The 20712-nt window shown below is 35.0% G+C and overlaps 1 protein-coding gene and 1 long non-coding RNA gene across 2 annotated transcripts in view; one reads left to right on the top strand and one right to left on the bottom strand.

The window, feature by feature from the left end:
* LOC121422581 (fibrillin-2-like) overlaps positions 1-20712 on the top strand; it is a 144298-nt gene that overhangs the window by 83884 nt on the left and 39702 nt on the right. The window contains exons 47-58 of the mRNA XM_041617731.1: positions 1406-1528; positions 2115-2237; positions 2754-2876; positions 3807-3923; positions 4800-4922; positions 9593-9712; positions 15790-15903; positions 16378-16497; positions 18006-18131; positions 18759-18875; positions 19682-19804; positions 20587-20709. Coding sequence (XP_041473665.1) covers positions 1406-1528; positions 2115-2237; positions 2754-2876; positions 3807-3923; positions 4800-4922; positions 9593-9712; positions 15790-15903; positions 16378-16497; positions 18006-18131; positions 18759-18875; positions 19682-19804; positions 20587-20709 — 1452 coding nt within the window. The remainder of the gene's footprint in view (positions 1-1405; positions 1529-2114; positions 2238-2753; positions 2877-3806; positions 3924-4799; positions 4923-9592; positions 9713-15789; positions 15904-16377; positions 16498-18005; positions 18132-18758; positions 18876-19681; positions 19805-20586; positions 20710-20712) is intronic.
* LOC121423351 lies at positions 7882-9519 on the bottom strand. The gene is made up of 2 exons (XR_005971275.1): positions 9344-9519; positions 7882-8398 (listed from the first exon to the last, which is right to left on the bottom strand). It is a non-coding gene; the product is annotated as an uncharacterized LOC121423351 (long non-coding RNA).

Below are 20712 nucleotides of genomic sequence, written 5' to 3'. Positions count from 1 at the left end.
CGCTTTTCCGATGGCGGCGGCGTCAACATCAAATCTTAACCTGAGATTAAGTTTTTGAAATGACATCATAACTTAAAAATTATATGAACCTAGTTCATGAAACTTGGCCATAAGGTTAATCAAGTATTACTGAACATCCTCTTAGAGTTTCATGTCACATGACTAAGGTCAAAGGTCATTTAGGGTCAATGAACTTAGACCATGTTGGAGGAATCAACATCAAAATCTTAACCTGAGGTTAATTTTTTGAAATGACGTCATAACTTAGAAAGTATATGGACCTAGTTCATGAAACTTGAACATAAGGTTAATCAAGTATCACTGAACATCATGCATGAGTTTTATGTCACATGACCAAGGTCAAAGGTCATTTAGGGTCAATGAACTTTGGCCGAATTGGTGGTATCTGTTGAATTCCCATCATAACTTTGAATGTTTATGGATCTGATTCATGAAACTTGGACATAATAGTAATCAAGTATCACTGAACATCCTGTGCGAGTTTCAGGTCACATGATCAAGGTCAAAGGTCAATGAACTTTGAGCCATGTTGTTTTTTTTTGTTAAATAACCATCATATCTCTGTACGTTTATTGGTCTAGTTCATAAAAAGTGGACTTAATAGTAACCATGTATCACTGAACATCTTGTGCGAGTTAGAGTAGTTTTCAAAGTCAGCACTGCTGCAATATTTAACTGCGTGATGCAGGTGAGACGGCCAGAGGCATTCCACTTGTTAAGTTATTTCCTCTCGCAGTTAATTTCTATCCAAGAATTTCGCTACTTTCGTTTATTTTTGTCACAAACCTCTATGAGTACATTATGCACTTATGTAAACTTGTATATCCGTAGTAAATAAAATGTATTTATTCATTTTTTATATAATAAGCTGTTAATGCATGTAGCAGTCAACAATGTTTCAACAACTATTACTACACCTCATCTCGTGAAATACAGAATCGTTTGATGTATAGTTGTGTTTGGAAGGGTAACGTGACAATTGCTTCTCTGCTGATTTCTCTGAAGATTTTGAAATGAGGGTTATTATTGTGCTACAGTATTAGGTTTAGAATCATAGGAGGATTAGAACTAATATCAAGGTAAGGTGTGAAGCTCAAGTTTATGTTTGGCTTAAGTAATTCATATGTGCTTTAGTAGTAGGAGTAATTGTCATCCGACCATGTATAGTTGTGTTTAGAAGAGGGGTCGGACAAGGGTGTCTAAATTCTGTACTAAACAATTCATCCTTTCATAATGTACAGCTTACATCATAGATATTTTAGCTGATTTCATCTTATAAGACATGCTAAGGTCAAGGATGATCGTTTCCAAAATATTGGCATCCATTTAAATCTTATTTCATTGATGCTAACTCTATGGAAATCTCTGTAATTATACCAATCAGTACAAAACCCATGTGTGAACAACCCTTGTGCAAATGGAGGCACTTGTATTCAGACACCGGGGTCATGCAGCACCTTCCAATGCCTCTGTACAGAGTGCTTTACTGGAGCTCTCTGTTCATTACGTAAGTCTTCATTTCACCTATCATTGCCTTCATGGGATCCCTGTGTGTAGCCAATGGGAATCACAGAATTCAATATACAATGGCATAAATATGAATATTTAAACTCTACAGTCACCTGCCCTACAGCTAACTGCATATCAATATTCTGTGATATTTTTACTCGGCTTATTGATAGGTATGATACTTCGGTGATAGAAATTTTTGTTTGTGGCCTTGCTCATGCAATTTTGTGGAAATTATGTGTAAATAGTTTTTCAATACCTTTAGTGCATTATTAAAATTTTGATTAAAAATTTTGTTTGTTATGTTTGGACCTCACATCAATGATGGAATTTATCTTGCATTGTAAGTCAAGCCACTAGTGATCGAACAGAAATAAGATGCAGACAGTATGTTCGTATGTACAGTGTGTTCTTTTTTAAAAGTCATGTCATATGCACATGATTTATCAACATAACTACAAATCCTTTGATAAGATGATAAACATGTACATTTATTGCTAATGTTGACAAGTTAAGCTCGGTTATTCCCCAGTCATTTTTAGGGTCATGGTTAAAGATTTACTTTCAATGCCATTTTTTTTCAGCTTTCAGTGCTTGTAGTAGTTTCCCTTGTATGAATGGTGGAATATGTCTCCAAGATGGTAACTCTTGCCTAGCATATGCTTGTCAGTGCCTTGGGTGTTTCACTGGTACCCAGTGCGAAAATGGTAAGTGCATTATTTGTCTTATCCTATTGCTCATTTGAATTTTTTTAGTGTAGTGTGGTGTGCTCCCCTCTCTGCTTCTATACAACTCTCCCTTTCCCTCCCCCTCTGCCTCTATCCATCTACTACGACCTGTCCAAGCCAAAGATGTTTTGGGTTTTATATAGCCCTATTTGTTTTTTTTTCTTATTGATAAATCAAAAATTCTGTGCTGAGACATTATGATAACAAATAAGACTAGGGTTCAGTAGAACAGTAGATAATGTGATTATTGATGAAAATGTTATAATTGATGAAACAAAACATTATGCATTTATTAGTTTGATACTGCAACATATCAAACGTATGAATCATACAAAAAGGGAACCACTTCTAAAATCTGATATCCTAGGGATGTGAATTATTTGTCTGGATTTGAAAATGTAGAATCCCGAGATATGTATTAATGTGGCCTAAAAGTCTATCTTCACTTGTTATTTCGAAAATTACTCTATTTCATTATATCATGTTTTTTTAAAGCAATTAACCCTTGCAGTAGTAGTCCATGTGGATCAGGAGGGCTTTGCTCTCCAAGTAATGTGAACTGCAATCAGTATACATGCATGTGCACAGGATGCAACCAAGGGACTAACTGTGATCTGAGTAAGTATTAACCCATTACCTACTGAAACCAGATGATCCCTGTACAAAGTCTATGGGAATAACAATTCAGTAGTCAACAGGTTAAAAATACATTTTTTATCTCCTCATGAATTATAATTGATAGAGAGGAATATCCTGCATGATGACAAGGAGAGCAGAAATATGCTTGTATTATCAGTGTTATAATAATTGTTACTGCTAAATGTCATAAGTGGTAGTATTCATTCTGAAAAAAACATGTTGGAGGGATAAGTCAGGTTTCAATTAAAGTTCTTCGGCATCATTATTCTAAAAGTTATAATGACAGTCGAAGATGACGTAGTGCTAGTACCTGTTCAGAAGACTGGTTCTGGTTGTATCAGTAGTAGTTGTAATAGTATATTAGAAGTAGTAGTAACAGCAATGGTAATTATGTAGTACAAGTGGAATTAGCAGTCGAAGCAGCAGTATCGTTATTTGTAGCAGTATGTTTAGAAGAAGTATAAGTAGTCTTAGTAGTAGATTAGTAGTAGTACAGTACTATCCACTGATGGATTCCGGGGGGGGGGGGCAAAGCTGGCTCATGCCCCCTTCCCTTTTTGAGAGGCACAATTAAAACTTGTAATGTAAAAAGCCGTTAAAACAGAAGTGTGTCCCCCTTTTGAAAGTGAATACTTTTTTTGCTTGTCAAATTTTTGCATGGACAAAATGTCCTTAGTTTTTGTTGAAAATCTTTTTTTTTCTTTTTTTGGTTGTCAATTTTTTCCTCAGGAAAATTTGCCCCTCCCTTTTTGAAAATCCTGTATTCGTCCCTGGTACTATCATCTGTACTATTGCTATCATTATCATTGTTATTATCATCATCATTATTTTGTTGTCATAGATATGATTATTGTCACAATTATTTTATTCACATGACACTCAAATAACAGATCTTTACTTTTTATCTAGTTCCACAGCCATGTAATCCTAACCCATGTCGAAATGGTGGATCATGTATTCAGCTTGGCTGTAATAATTACCGTTGTCAGTGTGACCCATGTTGGACGGGTGTCAACTGTGATATACGTAAGAAAATAGTCTTTATTCTTTATCCTTCAATGTTGTTTTATCAACATAGCCTTTACCTACATCTAAGCGAAACAACAATTGCATGAATTTTGAGCTACATAGTGCATTTTGCTGTCAGTATTTGTGGATATCAAGATGTACTTGAAAATAAAATCTTATCAGAAATTTTAGACAGACTGTTGTTTGTATAGTAGTAGACCCGAGACTGATTGAATCTTCAAGCATAGCTTTCCTTAGCAAGCTACTCTGTTCTTTCATTTACTTACTAGCCTCTGCTCAGCTCCTATTATATATCTTCTAATTTGTATGCATTATCATGATTGCCATAGTAGTTTATTTGACCATGTATCGTTACTTTGATTGTATACTTTGATTGTTTTTTGTGGTATTTTGTGAAAGGAAATGAATAAAATCTCAAATCACTCAAATCTAGTCTGCTTTGATGATATTCCGTTACCAATGTAGGCATCATATTCAGAACAATATATATATTATAGGTGTCATAATGAAAATATTTTTCTAATCTATATAAATTTTGCAGGTCCCTGAAAATGATACAGTACTTTGTACTTCTTTAGATATGATACAGTCTAGCAATGCCTAAATATCTTGATCTTTTTTTATTCTTCACCTACCATATAAGAAAGAACAGCATCTCAATTAGATTTGAGATGGATCCTAAATCATTTGTTTGTTGAAATGCTTGATAATTCTATCAAAACTCATTTAAGAATTAGAATTCCTTTATCTTGCTGTGCTATTAAAATATCATAGGATTGACTCTTAAATAAAGAATTCAATAAATTCATAATTCATGTGTGTTTTTTAAATTGATTTCCATTTAATGTTTATTTTCAAACTTTTATTTCATAGCCCTGGACCTCTGTGCCACACAAAACTTTTGTCAAAATGGTGGATCCTGTCTTCAAAACACAGATTGCTCATCAACACTTTGCTTCTGTGATTCCTGTCATACGGGGAACAACTGTGAACTTGGTCTGTAATCATTGCAGCTTAATCAAATTACTCAAAGGGGAGTGAAACCTTCGGAACAAGTAGGCTTGTGTCGAAACAGAAAAGTCAAAGAATAAGAGCAAAGAAAGTTTGAGAAAAATCTGACAAATAATGAGAAAGTTATGAGGAGTTGAATATTGCTATCACTAATGCTATGGAGATCCTCCCATTGGCAATGCGACAAGGATATGTGATGTCACATGTGAACAACTTTCCCTTTTGATTGACTATAAAATCCCCTCAAAACGTCTATTTTTGCTTTTTCTAATGTTGATACAAACTCTTTATTCATGATGTATTATTTAAAAATCTCTAATACATGCCCTCCTACAGAAAGAACACATGATCTACTGACAGATGTGATGAAAGAGGCAATTTAAGTGAAATATATGATGATGATGATGCACAACATTTGTAGAGCACCATATATCTGTCATAGACATTCAAAGGCGCATTGGAGGAGCCAGCCAATCTGGGTTGCCTACAAGGGCGCGCACACAGAACTGTGACCCGCAGGTCTCTCCTCCCAATAACTGGTTGGGGGAATGCAGGTGGACCACTACACCGGGGTTTCCCCCTACTCTTTTCCAAATAGTGCAGTGGGTTCTTAACGTGCAAAGGTGGTGATTCTCTACACGGGGCCTCCATTTAACGTCCTATCCGAGGGATAGTAATGGGGAGAGTTGTTCACACATCTTTGTCACATTGCCAATGGGAGGATCTCCATGGCATTAGTGATCGCAATATTCCAGTGCTCATAACTTTCTCATTATTTTTTAGATATTTCTCAAACTTTCATTGATCTGTTTCTTTGATTTTTCTGTTTTTACGAAAGCTATCTTGTACCCAAAGGTTTCATTCTCCTTTAATCTATGATAAAAGTTGCTGTTTGTGGACCCCAAAACCAATTCAAGTTTATGATATGAATGCATTTGCTAATCTTAATTGAAACAATGTCTGAGAATTTTATTTATGATTTGATTGACATTTGATTTTCGTAAGAGTAATTCAAATTGAACAAAATTTTGGAACTTATCTGTCGATGTAATGAATCTGGCATCGTTCTTCATCATTTAGTCATGACTTTATCTGTAAAGTTGAATGTCCTGGGGTTATTGTTTTAATATGTGTTTAACATCTTTATGCCTTTGTATTTTCACACAATATTAACTCCAGCATTTATTTAAACTAAATATTAAAAGCTTGTTTATCCCTTTGAAAAATAAAACATAAACAACAATCTCCCATGCAATGTTAATTACAGTGAACCTGTCAGTCCGCAGCCCGTCCGAAAGTGCTCTATTTTATTCAGCGGTATGCATAGCCGTCCGTGGTTATGCATACGTAATGAGCTGTGAAGACGAACTTTCCGATCGGTGTTTTTTGCTCTTAGAATCGTTTATTCCTCACAAAATTGGTCTTATTTTATAGATAAGGCTCTGAAATTTCTGATCAATTGAATAAAATGCACATTTGACGTATTTTGAAGACCGATATTTAGCTTAGAAAAAAGGATTTTTTTCAAGAAATATATGTGAATAAACGGAGCGTATTTTTGCACAAAAATCACACTTGCGTCAAATTGATATTATAATCAATGTAAAGCGTAGACATTCTTCTTTACGACTAAAAAAAAATTATGCAATTTCATGATGTAGCAAAGTCAGGAACCACCAAAAACCACGGCAATGTCCATTGCAAAATGATTGGAATTGCAGTACAATTGCCGAGGCGCTCTGATTGGTCAACAGCGGGGCACAGACTTACATTTTATATAGCATAAAAAACCCGGAAGTGGTAAGAAAGCGATCTGTGGCGACTTGCGTAGGCACTTTGTCTCACGTGTGCAGGGACCCTGGTTCGAACCCGAAGAAGCGTTTTTTTTTCGCGGGGGGGGATGGATATATTTTGGCTTTTTCTTTAAATTATATTCCTCCCCCGTTCCTACCCAGCTTTATTCTCTTTTTTTTTACTTTCATGTGAATTTCTATTTAGGGCTGTATTATTAAATCATGTAGCTATGAATAAATCTTACTTCTTCTTAATCACTTTTGATTTTCAGGTTCTTGATTACACTTATTTGGGCAGAGGTGGGAAGGGAAGTGAGTTAAATGTCAACTGCACATCAACAAAAAATTCTTTGAATAAATAGAGAAATTTCCCTTTTTTAACACAAAACAGTTATATACACAAAACAATGGTATGCAAATAGAGTTGATTATGTCATTCACATCACATTACTTTCTAAATTTTGGTTGCATTTTATTATATAAATTTTAGCAAATTAGTTATAAAAACTCTTCATCGAGTCACAATAGGTTACATTCATGGAAACTACAAATGTTAATGGAGGAATTAAAATCTCTCAAAATTTGTCAAAGAAAATCAAAATAAAACATACATGTCATGAACTGTGAACAGGTATGAAACAAAAAAATACACACACAAGTGTGTGTGACATAATCAGTTCTGTAATTTGCACCTTGACCAAGATGAGCATATAATTGTTTAATGAAATTAGGCAAATTTCTAAATGTCAAAATTATAATTTTTGAAATTTTGAATCATGTTTATTAAATTTTCTGCAATACTTTATTTTTCTTTAAATTCAAATTACTTTTTTGTTGGGGTGGACCTCACCTTTGCTCTTTGCATGGAATGTAGGGAATGCACATTAATATTTATCCACGAACAAAATTGTCTTAAAGTGTGCAAATCAGTAATTGGACACATGTTCACTTTCCTTTCATCCAGGCCACTCCCTCACATCCACCAGGTTTACAGTCTTACAACAAAAATGATGAAGTAATCATAATACCATCACACCATAGCTCCATGATCACACAACATTCACACAGTGCTTCGCAACAAATATTTCACTTCTGTGCGCACATGCAATGATTACTGTGGAAAACAAAAACAAAGCGTAACCACATTTAAATACCGTTTAAAAGGACAAATATATTATAACTTGAGAAAAACTTGTGAACATACATAAACACTTAAACTTTCAGCACATTGGATAATATTAACAGAGTTGCTTGAGAACAAAATATAATTATGGGGCATTGCAAGAAACTTATGTTCAATTGCAAATCAACTACATGTTTGTGTTTAAGCAAAGGACTTACCCTTGATTTTGGAATGTGTGAATGAGTAGAAAGTTTCTTGCAATGCACCATTAGTAACATTAAAACTGTTCTTTGGTTTTAAATTGTGTATTCTTATTTTTGTCAAGCTGTATTCCTATCAAAGTCAGTGTTCTTAGTCCTCTCCAAAACTGTGCTCGAATTTTCTTGTTTCCAATATCGATAAAGATCAATTTTCTGTTGTATCATTATCACTTCAAAATTTGCAAACGAAAAGTGGCTTTGTCCAAATCAGTCCGACCAGTACATGATGGATCATCTCCCAGAATGAAGTAGTGAGCAGGGACCAGAGTCAGCAAGTGTGCAGATCTGTGTGTAGAAGAGACAAAAAAAGAGATAAATAATCTAAATTACTAAATAATCATTCAAATTACAGGTATGAATCATTTGACATGTAAGAGACTAATAGTACACGTAGTACTGTACTTTCTGCGACAGCCATTTTTTTTATTTGAACAAAATGGTTCATAAATACTACTGAGTACGGTAGTACCAAACTTTTTAGTTGACTTTAAATTGTTTATTTTCTATAGAGTAGACTGTCTAAAATAATCATCATTTCATTCTTAACCGCAGCCTGTGGCAAAAATCATCATGGGACTCAACTTCGACTAGGCCTAATTATTAAGAAAAAGGTTAACTTTTTTTAAACATAAATCAAGAAATATCTCAATCTATAAAAACTTGATGGAATTCGGAAACCTGATAATCATTAAATAAATTTTAGAAGACATCTACTTATTGAGCTTCGTTTATATTAAGTCTTAATTACAAATAAAAACAACAGGTCCACCGTCCACAGTCACATAAATAATGCGAGCCATCTGTCATCATTACACTAAGTTTCAACGTATGGGACCAAAGACGAAATCCTACCAACCCGCGACGAACGCAATTTTAGCATTATTTCGCGCCATCGTAGAGTGAACGCGAATGTTACTTCCGGGTAAAACGTAAATTTCTTGATTTTTAGGGTATAATTTTCTCTGAAATAAAAACATAAGGTGAGTTTGCGTCAAATTGGTTCTGACATATTTTGAACAGTGACTTTTCTTCTTTATAAAAAACCCCGATCGAAACAATTTGGTTATGTAGCAAAGTCAGGAACCAAAAGTGAAATTCCGACTACAAAATCGTAGTTAAAATATTACTAAAATAAGCATCAATTAAACAGGTAAAAATGGTAGGTTGAAAATGTCGAAATATGAAAAATTATATATCAAAATGTAGATGAAGGCCTTGAGAATAACTTACCACAATTCGTTTCGACGTAAACTGAAGTTAGCGACCAGTACAGAGCTATAACTTCAGCCCCTCCAAATCACTGGGAAAATCAAGCCAAATTGATCGCACGTTTTCCTTCGGAGACCGCTAGAGGGCCGCTGAATAAATCTTCGTGAATATGCTCATTATCGCGTGAGCTGCGGTCTGACTGGAACCTTATGACATTTCTGTACTTTTTATATATTCATCATGCTTTTTTTCCTGCTTTTCTTTTTTCAGATGTTGATATGTGTGTTATTGCTGGTAACCCGTGTCAGAACGGAGGTCTATGTCAGAGTAATTGCCCGTCCTATTCATGCACATGTGGACAGTGCTGGACAGGTCAAGACTGCTCAATACGTATGTTGATAATTATAATGATGATAGTAATAAAAGTTATTTATATAGCGCCATCAATCTAGAAATATTCTATTCCGAGGCGCATTGTTTATTATAATTATTATTACCTCGGCTTTAGCTCGAGCTTCCTTTCAGCGCTCAGTGCATTCAAGGATTTAACCCTGCCGGGTACCCATTCACCTCACCTGGGTTGAGTGCAGCACAATGTGGATAAATTTATTGCTGAAGGAAGTTATGCAATGGCTGGGATTAAAACCCACGACCCTCTGTTTCAAAGTCAGAAGACTAGGCCATGACGCAATACGTTACAACCCAGAGGCCCCATGACACCAAGTTTAGCAATCGTTGTTTAACGATTAATTGCATTTACTACAATGTATAATTAATCGTGAAAATAAGAAGTGTATGATTAGTTGCTAACCTTTGTGTTACGGGATCCAGAATTTTGTATCCCATTAGTCTTCTGGCAGTTAACACTCAGTTTGCTTAACACTTGTGCTTCTAAACTCACTGGCCTGTATTTTGAACTTGGGTTTGATTCAAATTTTGGTCTAAAGTTGTGATATACTATGCTATCAGGGAATGGAGAAATAAAGCAAGACTTCTTCAATGGTTACAATTGTTAAACAGTCCCTGATCATATGCAATTGTCAATGAAATATAGTAATCTTGCCTTGTTCGTCATCGTATTAGTATACCTATACACCAGGCTTTGATTAGGTATAGTATTATTTGTCTGAGGTTGGAAAACAACGACCTATCAATCCGATTTGGGATGATTTTTGCACACGTCACCTTGAGAAGCGTCGTCATATGGGCCTCGCCTTATACTGTACATCGTGATCATGTTGAGCTCGAGCGCGAGAACTCCACATCATGGATCCCACACTCAAGAAATTCACCGCGCCTGTACAGTAGATAGATTCATTGCTGTTTTTACACTTCATACAGGGAACATATACCCCAAAATTAATTCTTGATTTCTCAAATAAAACAATATTTTCATCAAAATGCAGGTCTATTATGGATTCTGGTTTTGAAAGTGAATAAAATCTTATAAACACCACTTCGGTGTAATTAATCTAACCTTTCAAATCTAGATTAATGTAAGAATATTTTGAAATCTAACCCTCCCCCATTTTTTTTTTGGGGGGAGGGCTTAAAGTCCACTGAGCATATGTCCTTCACAACGTACCAGAGATGGCTTACCGTTTGCGTAGGTATAGGACGGGCAAACCAATTGCTCAGCTCAGACATGAAGCAGCAGCAGCAGCTCGTGACCGATCCATGTGTTCGTTTCACATGGGGGAAATCCCCTCGCATTTAATTCCGAGCGCACGCGGTCCCACATATTTCTTTTTCAACATGGCAAATCTGCACTAAGTTGAGGATGCGCTTGCTGCAGCCTACTTATTTGATGTCATAGATGAGGAAGGGTTCGTCCACCTGGCCAAATCAATGCACCAGTCAATGCTGACATACAATATAGGCATGAATTTCAATTAGATGATCTGAACGACGATGAGTGCTTGAGTTTTTTTCCGGTAAAATTCTTGAACCTTTTCCTACAGCTACCTAACATACGCAGCTCTATCGCCCTATATGCCATGCATGTCTAGTATGATAAAGATAAGACGTTGAGATTGAGATGACTTTTTTCTGTTAATTTTTAGATATATCACGTATTAGCACGACACTTAAGTAAGATGCCAATATAGACCATGGTAAGAACAGATAAAATGAGTGTTAACAAACATGGCCATAGAGGAAATATAAGTCAAGGTGGAATGGACATGTTTATAAACAGCGCGGTAAAGTACATCTGAAGCGTAATAAACAGGTATTTCAAATGTACACCTGAAATCAACATGAATAGCTTTTCACACTGTGGCATGCAGGGTTGTTGCACTTGCTGAAGTTATTGACATGCTGTATGGTCATGATGATGGAATAGGTTTTAGCCGGGGGTTTGAAGCTTACGTTAAAGATATAACATGTATTTCTTGAAAAAGAATTAATTGAATTGTATTCAGATTAATCAGGTGGCTGAGTGAAAGGATAAATTAATGGCAGTAAAATTATGCTTCAAGGACATCAAGTTAGCCTTCATGAGTTTTTCTTTTTTTCCCCCAGGGGGAACTAAGTTACATGTAGATGGGCATCATGTCATGATTTGGCTTAATAATTAAACCAATAGGTTTATTTTAATTTGCTCCATTGTCAATTCATTTAATTGTCAACTGTCTACTGTCATTTGGTCTAATAAATAAATAAAAAAATGAAAGGAAATGTCTAGATTGTGACATATACAGCCTCTATTTCTTCAATGGCTTCTTTCACTTTAGGCATTGAAATATATTTTTAAAAGTAAATCAATCATAAATATTGTACAGTACAATAAACTGATATCAAAGCTAAATCATCTTTGTCAGGTTAATGGGAATCGATTAAATAAAATAAGCTCAGGTTATCATGTCACATACTTATTAGCTTGTGCATTTTGCACTCTTAGTCAGTATCTGTGATGAATAATGAAACTGCCAGATAGAAGCTTACATGCAAGTAATAAAGCTTGACACATTTTTATCTATATTCTTTTGCATTACTAAAAAGTAGACATCTTTTCAAATGACTAAAATAATTATCTACAATAAAAATATATATCTAGGCAGAAATACATATAAGTTACCAATTAAATATACAGTTGTACACATTGTAGTAGCATGTACTGTTCGTTCAACATGTCTCTTTGACAAAATGTTTAGCATAATGAAAGATCTGAGTCACACTGAGAAGGACTTTACAAAGTCAAACACACACAGTGAAATATTTTGATTAAATGAATTTGGCAAGTAACTAAAGTTTATTCACAATCATTAGCCTTAGCTTTGCAGGCACATGCACCTAAATAAGTTAAATTTACTGATATACTTTATTTAAAAACATATATGAAAAAAAAATAGATCCTGCATCTTCAGAAAAATAACTGTTATGCTTAAAACTCTTCAAGTTTAGAAAGGCAAATACGGAACCAGCTATCCAACGGTCACTCCAAACACACTATTTTTGTATTGGCTGTAGATTTCAGGAGAGCCAACATCATTGTATGCATGTTCTGATTGTGTTGTTGCTGTTGCTGCTGCTGTTGTTGAACGAGTTGTTGCTGTAGCATTTGTTGTTGGATTACTTCAAATCTTCGTTCACGTTTCTCCTCAGCTGCTTTTCGTTTAGCTCCTTCCTCCCGTCTCCTTTTTGCTCCTTCCTCCCGTCTAATTTTTGCTTCTTCCTCCCTTCTTCTGTTCTCATCCTCAAGTCTTCTTTCCATCTCCCTTTTCAAAGCTTGATCCATCTCCATTTTCCGTTCTAGCAATGATAGGGTGTTTCGGCCGGTGTTCCTCATCAGTTTCATTTATGGCGATGCCACTGGCAGCTCTCTCCTGCCTGTTTCGCATTTTTACTTGGTTATTCAATGGATTCATTTGATCTCTTACCGAGCGGGAGTCGCCTCTTAATCCCCTCTGCTGCATGTGTTCTGTAACCTCCTGCCATGCCTTTCCGCGTTGACTGGTCTTGCTCTTGTGCTGGAATGGTTTTACAACAATCACCTCCCTGATCAAAATGCTGCAACTCTTCAGATGAAAAGAACAAAAGGTGAAAATGTAATTTGATACATGAATAGTGTACATATGTAGCTATTTTTTATATTAAAAAATGTTCATACATTTCATGATTAAGAACGTATAATCCTGCATTGAAATAACCAAAATCTGTTCAAACAGTCTCTCACAAGACCATATTTAACTCAATTTTCTTTTCTAGCTTGTGGAAATCTTTCAGTCCCTTAATTTTTGCACTGCCAATAGAACAATCTTTATTGATCTTGCCTTTCCAATGCTCATCAATTAGTTTTTGCTTCTCGAACCTCAATCAAAATTTCTGTTAGTCTTATTCTTTGATTTTCCTGCTCTCTCACAAGGTCACATGTCCCTGGAGTTTGTCCATTTATAACACAATCCCACGAAAAAATGGTTTCATTAAAAAAATGTCATGAATTGACAAATTAAATTTTTGTACCGGTTTGTAATTTTGGAAGGCGTTACCTGTTTTCCAGTGTTATCGCTTCCTCCTTGGGGATTGAGGCCTACTGGATGAAGTTGTCTAAAAAAAATAGAATCAACATCAATAAAAAAAATAATTAAAAACTGTTACAATAAGACAATGTGACTTTGTTGTGTTGTTTCATTTGAAAGCTGCAAGATGACAAGTAATTTGAATTGCACTGAATGTACTTATTTTCCTTTAGGGAATTCCTTTCACATTAGGTTTACAACGTTACAAATACATATGCACATATACAGAGTTAAAATACCAATGGAAATACTTACAAAAGCCGTACATGTTATTTCTACTTCTTCCAGTAAAGTACAGACTGCCATTGCCATATTATTGTACTAGTTGTGCTTGTCAAGTGCCCAGATGAGTAGTGCAAGTAAAAATCTCTCCAAAACTATGTGCGGCTAAAACAGAAGAGGCTTAACGAAGCCTCCTTTGCTGCACCTCCTGCTTGAAAGACGCAAGGGAGGTGCTTTGAACTATCTTTGCTGGGAGTGAGTTCCACATTCTGAGAGCATCAGGAAAAAATGTCTTTTGATATGTTTGTGTTCTGGCATATGGAATTCGGAACTTATCAGGATTTCCACATGTACATGGTCCAGTTGATGGAATAAACTAGTCATCCGGGATGTCAATAAGCTTGTTGATGATGTAGTAGATTATGCTGGCTCGCTGTTGTTCTCTTTACTGAACCATAGCCCACTGGAGTTGCTTTAGCAAGAAGTATTATTGCAAATATATATTGATGTGTGATTCCAACCCAAGCACGAATACTTACAAGTTTGGGGGTAAGTTTTGAGCATATCAAAACATACCGTGTATGTAGCTGGCGATAAAGACGCATGCTTGATTGATAAAAAAAAATCCATAATTTATTGTTCGAAATACACATGAAATGAAATACTCCGAAAATTTGCTTTGCCCAATTGATCGTGGGCCCGGCAGCCACCGTGCAGCGCCAGATCGACGAGGCTCTATCCCTTTAATTGTTGAACGCCAAACAGGGTAGCAGCAACTCCCATCTTTTAACGTCTTTTGGTCTGACGCGGCCGGGTTTGAACCCCCGACCTCCCGGTTGTGAGACGGACGCTCTACCAACTGAGCCAACACACCGGTTGTCCAAAGGGGTGATGGTCCTCATAACCTCACACAAATTTTTTCGGGTGGGGGTGCAAGACCCATTAAACATATCAAAATGATGGAGCAAGCTCTGCAGAGCTGCCCATTAGACAGGGTAAAATCAACTACCGTCGTAAATAAGCGTTCATGTTCTCCAACGAAAGGTCGTAAATGATGGAATAGTGCTCTATTTCATCACTGATATCATGGAATAATATTTTTATTCTTCAATGGGCGTTTCATTTTCAACATCATTGCAAAATAGTGAGAATATATTTGGTCATGTGATGCTATTTAAATCAATTAGCATACATGATTTAATTTATGTATGAATTTCTTTGTATGGTCTTTCCTATAGAGTTAAAGAGTGTGCCTAGAACATTTGGTGGATTGTTGTTTTCTAGCATCATGTTGTGCTTCTCTCTGTAGGCCTATTAAGCGATAATTCACACTTATTTTCTTACCTTCATGGCCTCACAATCAATTTCAAATCTACAAGAGCCCGTTTTAAAAAGAGATACAACTATTTTGGTAAACTACCATGTTAACATGGCACAGCAGCTCTCACAAGCTAGGTTTCCATGGAAGTTGAAATAATTGCAAAGTTACAATAGTTGTATCTATTTATTAAAATGGGTTATTGATGTTTTAGCAATAGTTTGTATGATTTTATTTTATTGTGTGGAATAAATTTCATTAAATTGCATTTTTTATTCTTGTGAGGTGGCTGTGGAATAGTAAAAGCTGATATTCATAGTGATCTACTTTGCAACATGTTCTCCTCTTTGTATTCTTATCTAGTGCACAAACATATCATGTGATAAATTTCCCCTATTTTTCATCAGCTGTGAATGCCTGTGCATCTAATCCGTGTCAAAATGGTGGAAGCTGCTCAAATTCATGTTCATCATATACATGCTCTTGCACTGCATGTTGGACGGGACCAAACTGTGAAACATGTAAGCTATTTATCTTAATGATATTAAAATAAATTGCTACAAGAACTTTGATTTTCATCAACCATTATCATCATCAACAGTTATTCATTTGGTTCAACTGACCAATTATTAAAAATAGAAAGAATAGGAAATCATCATTTTATGATCGGTAGTCATTTTTGCCTGTAGGTGATCTTTACAATAGATTTACTACACAATTTATGCATGCAATCTTCATATCAATACTGTGTAAAGCAAACACTAATGACAATACTGTGTAAAAGAAACAATGGTGTTATTCCACCCTATGTATGACTTGATATCCAAATTAAGAAAGTTAATTTGTTAATTTATTTCCCCTTGCAGTTAATTTCTATCCAAGAATTTTGCTACTTTTGTTTATTTTTGTCACGAACTCTGAGTAAATTATGCACTTATGTCACCTTGGATATTCTTATTAAATGAAATATATGTATTCATTTTCAATATATTAAGCTGTGAACTCGTGTAGCAGTCAGCAATGTTTCAATGGAGGGACCTGCATTGTTTCTGCGAATTGTTTGTCTACTCTTTGCCAGTGCCCGAGCTGCTTTTCAGGTTCAAGGTGTGAAGTATGTAAGTATTAAATATTTTCCTGAATTATCCATTTGGGTATTTCATGCTACGATGTGCCAGAACACTCCAAAACACTTCTCTTAAATAAGAATAGATACCCTTTCTTTGGGGCACTAAATATGAATTTTATTTTTTAAAGCAATGATCTTTCATCAATATAAAGAAATCCTTGTGTTAGATGTACACAGAATCAATTAGGTTGGACAAGAATCTAGTAATTTCCCTTCTGACAAGGCATCTCTTGGGAATTTAGTAGATTTGTTTTATATATACTTCGTCATTTATAAATGAATATTTTAATCATCAAGCATATCTATATTGATTCCGATCAATCATTTTAGAATTTCAAAGCAGCAAATTACAAGTGATGATCTTCGACTAACCCTAAAAGGACTGGATGGGGGTCCATGACGGCCCCCCCCCCCTCGACGCTTCACGCAATATTTCCGAAACGCGAAAAGATACATGTAGCACCACAAAATTTTATTCTGTTTTAGTCTTTTTTCTCTGGAATCTCGCGCAACTTTTGAGACCAAATTTGTGACATGCGCATATAGAATCGTCACATGACTGTTTACAAATTACAATACAATGTCATGCCGAAAATGGCTAATTTTCATACTTTGTGTACAAAGTCTATGGGAGATGAAATTCATAAAACGGTGATTATTTTTCATTGCAATTGGTCTGCCTAATTAATTTAGGGTTTAATTCAGTTGTTAAATGGTCTGTAATAATTTCCATTGAAAAAAACAATGAAAAGCAAGAGACAAAAACAAAAAAATTTAAGAAATTCTAAAAAGAAAGAAATACAAATAAGGAAAAAAATTGATTTCGCAATTTTTTTGTGGAACATTTGAATTAGATAACAAAGATGAGATCTGCAAAAAAGAAGACAATTTGAAGTGATATATGGTGTTAAATATGCAAATATTTTTCATGAATAAATTTGCATATTTTATTCACAAAAAATATAAAATAATTATTTTCAGATTTTTTTTTATACTACCTTGTAGTTTATGTGGTAAGGAATGAATGTGCCAAATTTTGGCACGATGGCGCCAACGGCGGCCAAGCTCAGAAGGGCCCCCCTGTCCTCAATACATCTCAAATAGCCCAGTCAAGTGGCAACATGGCATATAATAATTATAATTATACTTGCTTATATAGCGCTTAACGATTACTTTGTCAGAAGTCTCTAAGCGCTCTACAGTATATGCAGCATAATTACCCTGGCTTTAGCCGTGCAGCTGTTACTTGCGCTGCGTTTCAAGGAATAAACTCCTGCCAGGTACCCATTTACCTCACCTGGATTGAGTGCAGCACATTGTGGATCAATTTCTTGCTGAAGGAAATTACGCCATAGTTGGGATATATGACAACATAGTTGGGCATATGACAACATTAATTCCTGATCTTTGAAATTACTTACTAATAAGGTGGGTTTCCATTTGTGTGTTGAAGATTCTGTGTCATACTCTAAACCCTTTCTTCCCTTTTTTGTGCAGTTTCCAATCCATGCATCCCAAACCCATGCCAGAACAGTGGTATTTGTGACGTCACACCTGGTTCTAATTGCTTGGGTTTTACATGTCAGTGTCATCCCTGCTATCAAGGGCCATTATGCACCCGGAGTAAGTTACCATTTACTTTACCAAATGATACATGATTAAAAACCACTGCTTATCTTTGTGTTTCTTGTGATTAAAAGAAAATTTTAAAAGGTCAAAACCAACCTATGATATGATCATGTTCAAAGATTTTCTTAATCTGTACTTCTTTATACTTTGTATAAGTATCCATTTAGTGTACATCAAATAGACATTGATACTGTTTACCTTTCATTATGAAAAAAACCTAATTAGAGACAACATATGTATGAAGGTATAAACATTCAACAACAAGCATATATATTGGATGATTATAACTCAAATATACATCAAGGATAATGAACTTTCGATATTGCCTAACATTCAGAGCAGGTATTTTGTGAGAAATTGGAAAAAAATGTGCAAAAGACATTTTAGAGGTGTAATTGCAATATGGATGGTGCTTTTATTTTCGAACATTGAAAAAGATTATATTAAATTGACTATGACGATCCTCTTCAATTATACAATAATGTTATTAATTTTTCAAACATTGAAAAAGATTATATTAAATTGACTATGATGATCCTCTTCAATTATACAATAATGTTTTGTTATTAATATCACATGAAACTTGCATTGTGATTGAAATTATGATTTCATCAATTATAGGAGTTGACGTTTGTGCATCCAACCCGTGCGGAGCCTTTGGAACCTGTCTGGAGGTCTCGTGTTTACAATACGTATGCCAGTGTGATTCCTGCCACAGCGGGCCAAATTGCAATATAGGCAAGTTAATCACAGCTTTAAAAGAATGGATTAAAAGAACTATAAGCCATAGTTGAGACTTCTTCTCGGGCGTGGCACAAAGAGAAGAGGTGACCGAACTGACAAAGTATTTGATTTCATGATGAGCATCTATGATGATGTAGTAGTCTATATTATGAAACAGAAAAAAGTTTTAATTTGTATTCAGTATTTAGGCCGATGATACCTATCATGTTAATTCATTCAGTAGATTTCTCAAGCACTCACTGAATTGGTATTTCTTCCTCACTTTGTTCATGACATGTTATGCTGTTTACCATAAAAACCAGTGTAGTTTACCATAAGTCTATAGATTGCTATCTTGAGGCCAGCTTGGGTATAGGTCCGTAAGAAAAAGGGAAATTTCATTCAATAACCTTTCCGATTCAACCAATTCTAAATTAGAATATTTTTTTGTAGTTCTTACAACTACAATATTAAACTATACGTTTGTGTTCATGAATGGGTTTTCAAGACTTTGTCGGTGGTTTGACAAGATATTTTACATGACCATCATTACACTTTAGATAACAGTTTCAAGAGTGTGTATTTATCTATTTCAATATGTTCTTAGTTGCGTTATTGACCCTATTTAAATTTTACAAAGTGGAAAAGATCATTTCTGAACAAGGCCCTTTCATACTGTCATCTGTCATTGCAAGAAAACATATTTCCGGCCATCTGAATCTGGGAGGAATAAGGAACACAAAAAGAGTATCATAAGATGACATACAATATGTTACAGGGCCTTTAATGATGCATTATTTTTTTTTCTCTTCAATTCACAGAACGTGACCCATGTAATGTGAACCCTTGTGTCAATGGAGGCTCATGTATAGCTTCACAGACAGGATGTGATGAGTTCACATGTCTTTGTCCTTCATGCTTCACAGGATTGTCATGTCAAATGTGTAAGCATTGCTGTGGATATCATGCGTAGCCAATGAAATTAGAGGAAAAATACTATTTAATCCATTAATAATCACTTAGTCATTAATTTGGAATGAAACATGAATCAAGAGATTTGATAATCTAGCTAGACTAATAAAGATTCTAATGAATCAATAGATTTACAACAGGTACAGGCTTAACATCCTATTTGCCTAGCAATCACCATAAAGATAGACATGTCTTTGATTTACAAAGTTATAAGTTATATAGGCCTTTTCATTGTTCTTTAATATTATTTTATGTGTGCATGAACAATGCTGACATCAGCCTCAGGCTTATATTCAGCAAGCATTTGATCTTACTCATACTTTAACATTGATAAATTAGACGATATGAAAAGAGGAAGTGTCCGAATTCTTCTATGAACTGCAAATATTGAAGTGAAAGTAAATAAACATAGTTGTCACTTAAGGGTAACTGAGTATAAAACAAGGACTTACAATTATAAGAAATAGGATACATGGCTAAGTGTTTTGGTCCTGAAAATTGGAAAATAGCACTCTACATGGATATACTTAAGCTCTTTGACATGCATCAGTTAGACTAAAATCGCATGAATGAACAGAAAATTGCTATACAATGTAAATGAGTTTTGTAAAACACCATTTTCTACATTCATTCATGCAATTTTTGAAAATATAAATACAGTTTGATGTCATGTGCATTGTACCATTTGTTGAAAAAACATTTATCACTTAGATTCTTTTTTAAATTCATCCCCTTCTTATTTTGTTAATGACAGCTATTGATCAATGTCAACCAAATCCATGTCAAAACAATGGGCGATGCTTCAAGATGGAAAACTCATGTTCAAGCTATTTCTGCTTTTGTGATGGATGCTTTACTGGAGCAACGTGTGAGACAGGTG

This window comes from Lytechinus variegatus, chromosome 10, assembly GCF_018143015.1.
Source record: "Lytechinus variegatus isolate NC3 chromosome 10, Lvar_3.0, whole genome shotgun sequence".
In the NCBI taxonomy this organism is placed as follows: domain Eukaryota; kingdom Metazoa; phylum Echinodermata; class Echinoidea; order Temnopleuroida; family Toxopneustidae; genus Lytechinus; species Lytechinus variegatus.
This window is presented reverse-complemented; position numbering and strand designations above follow the sequence as displayed.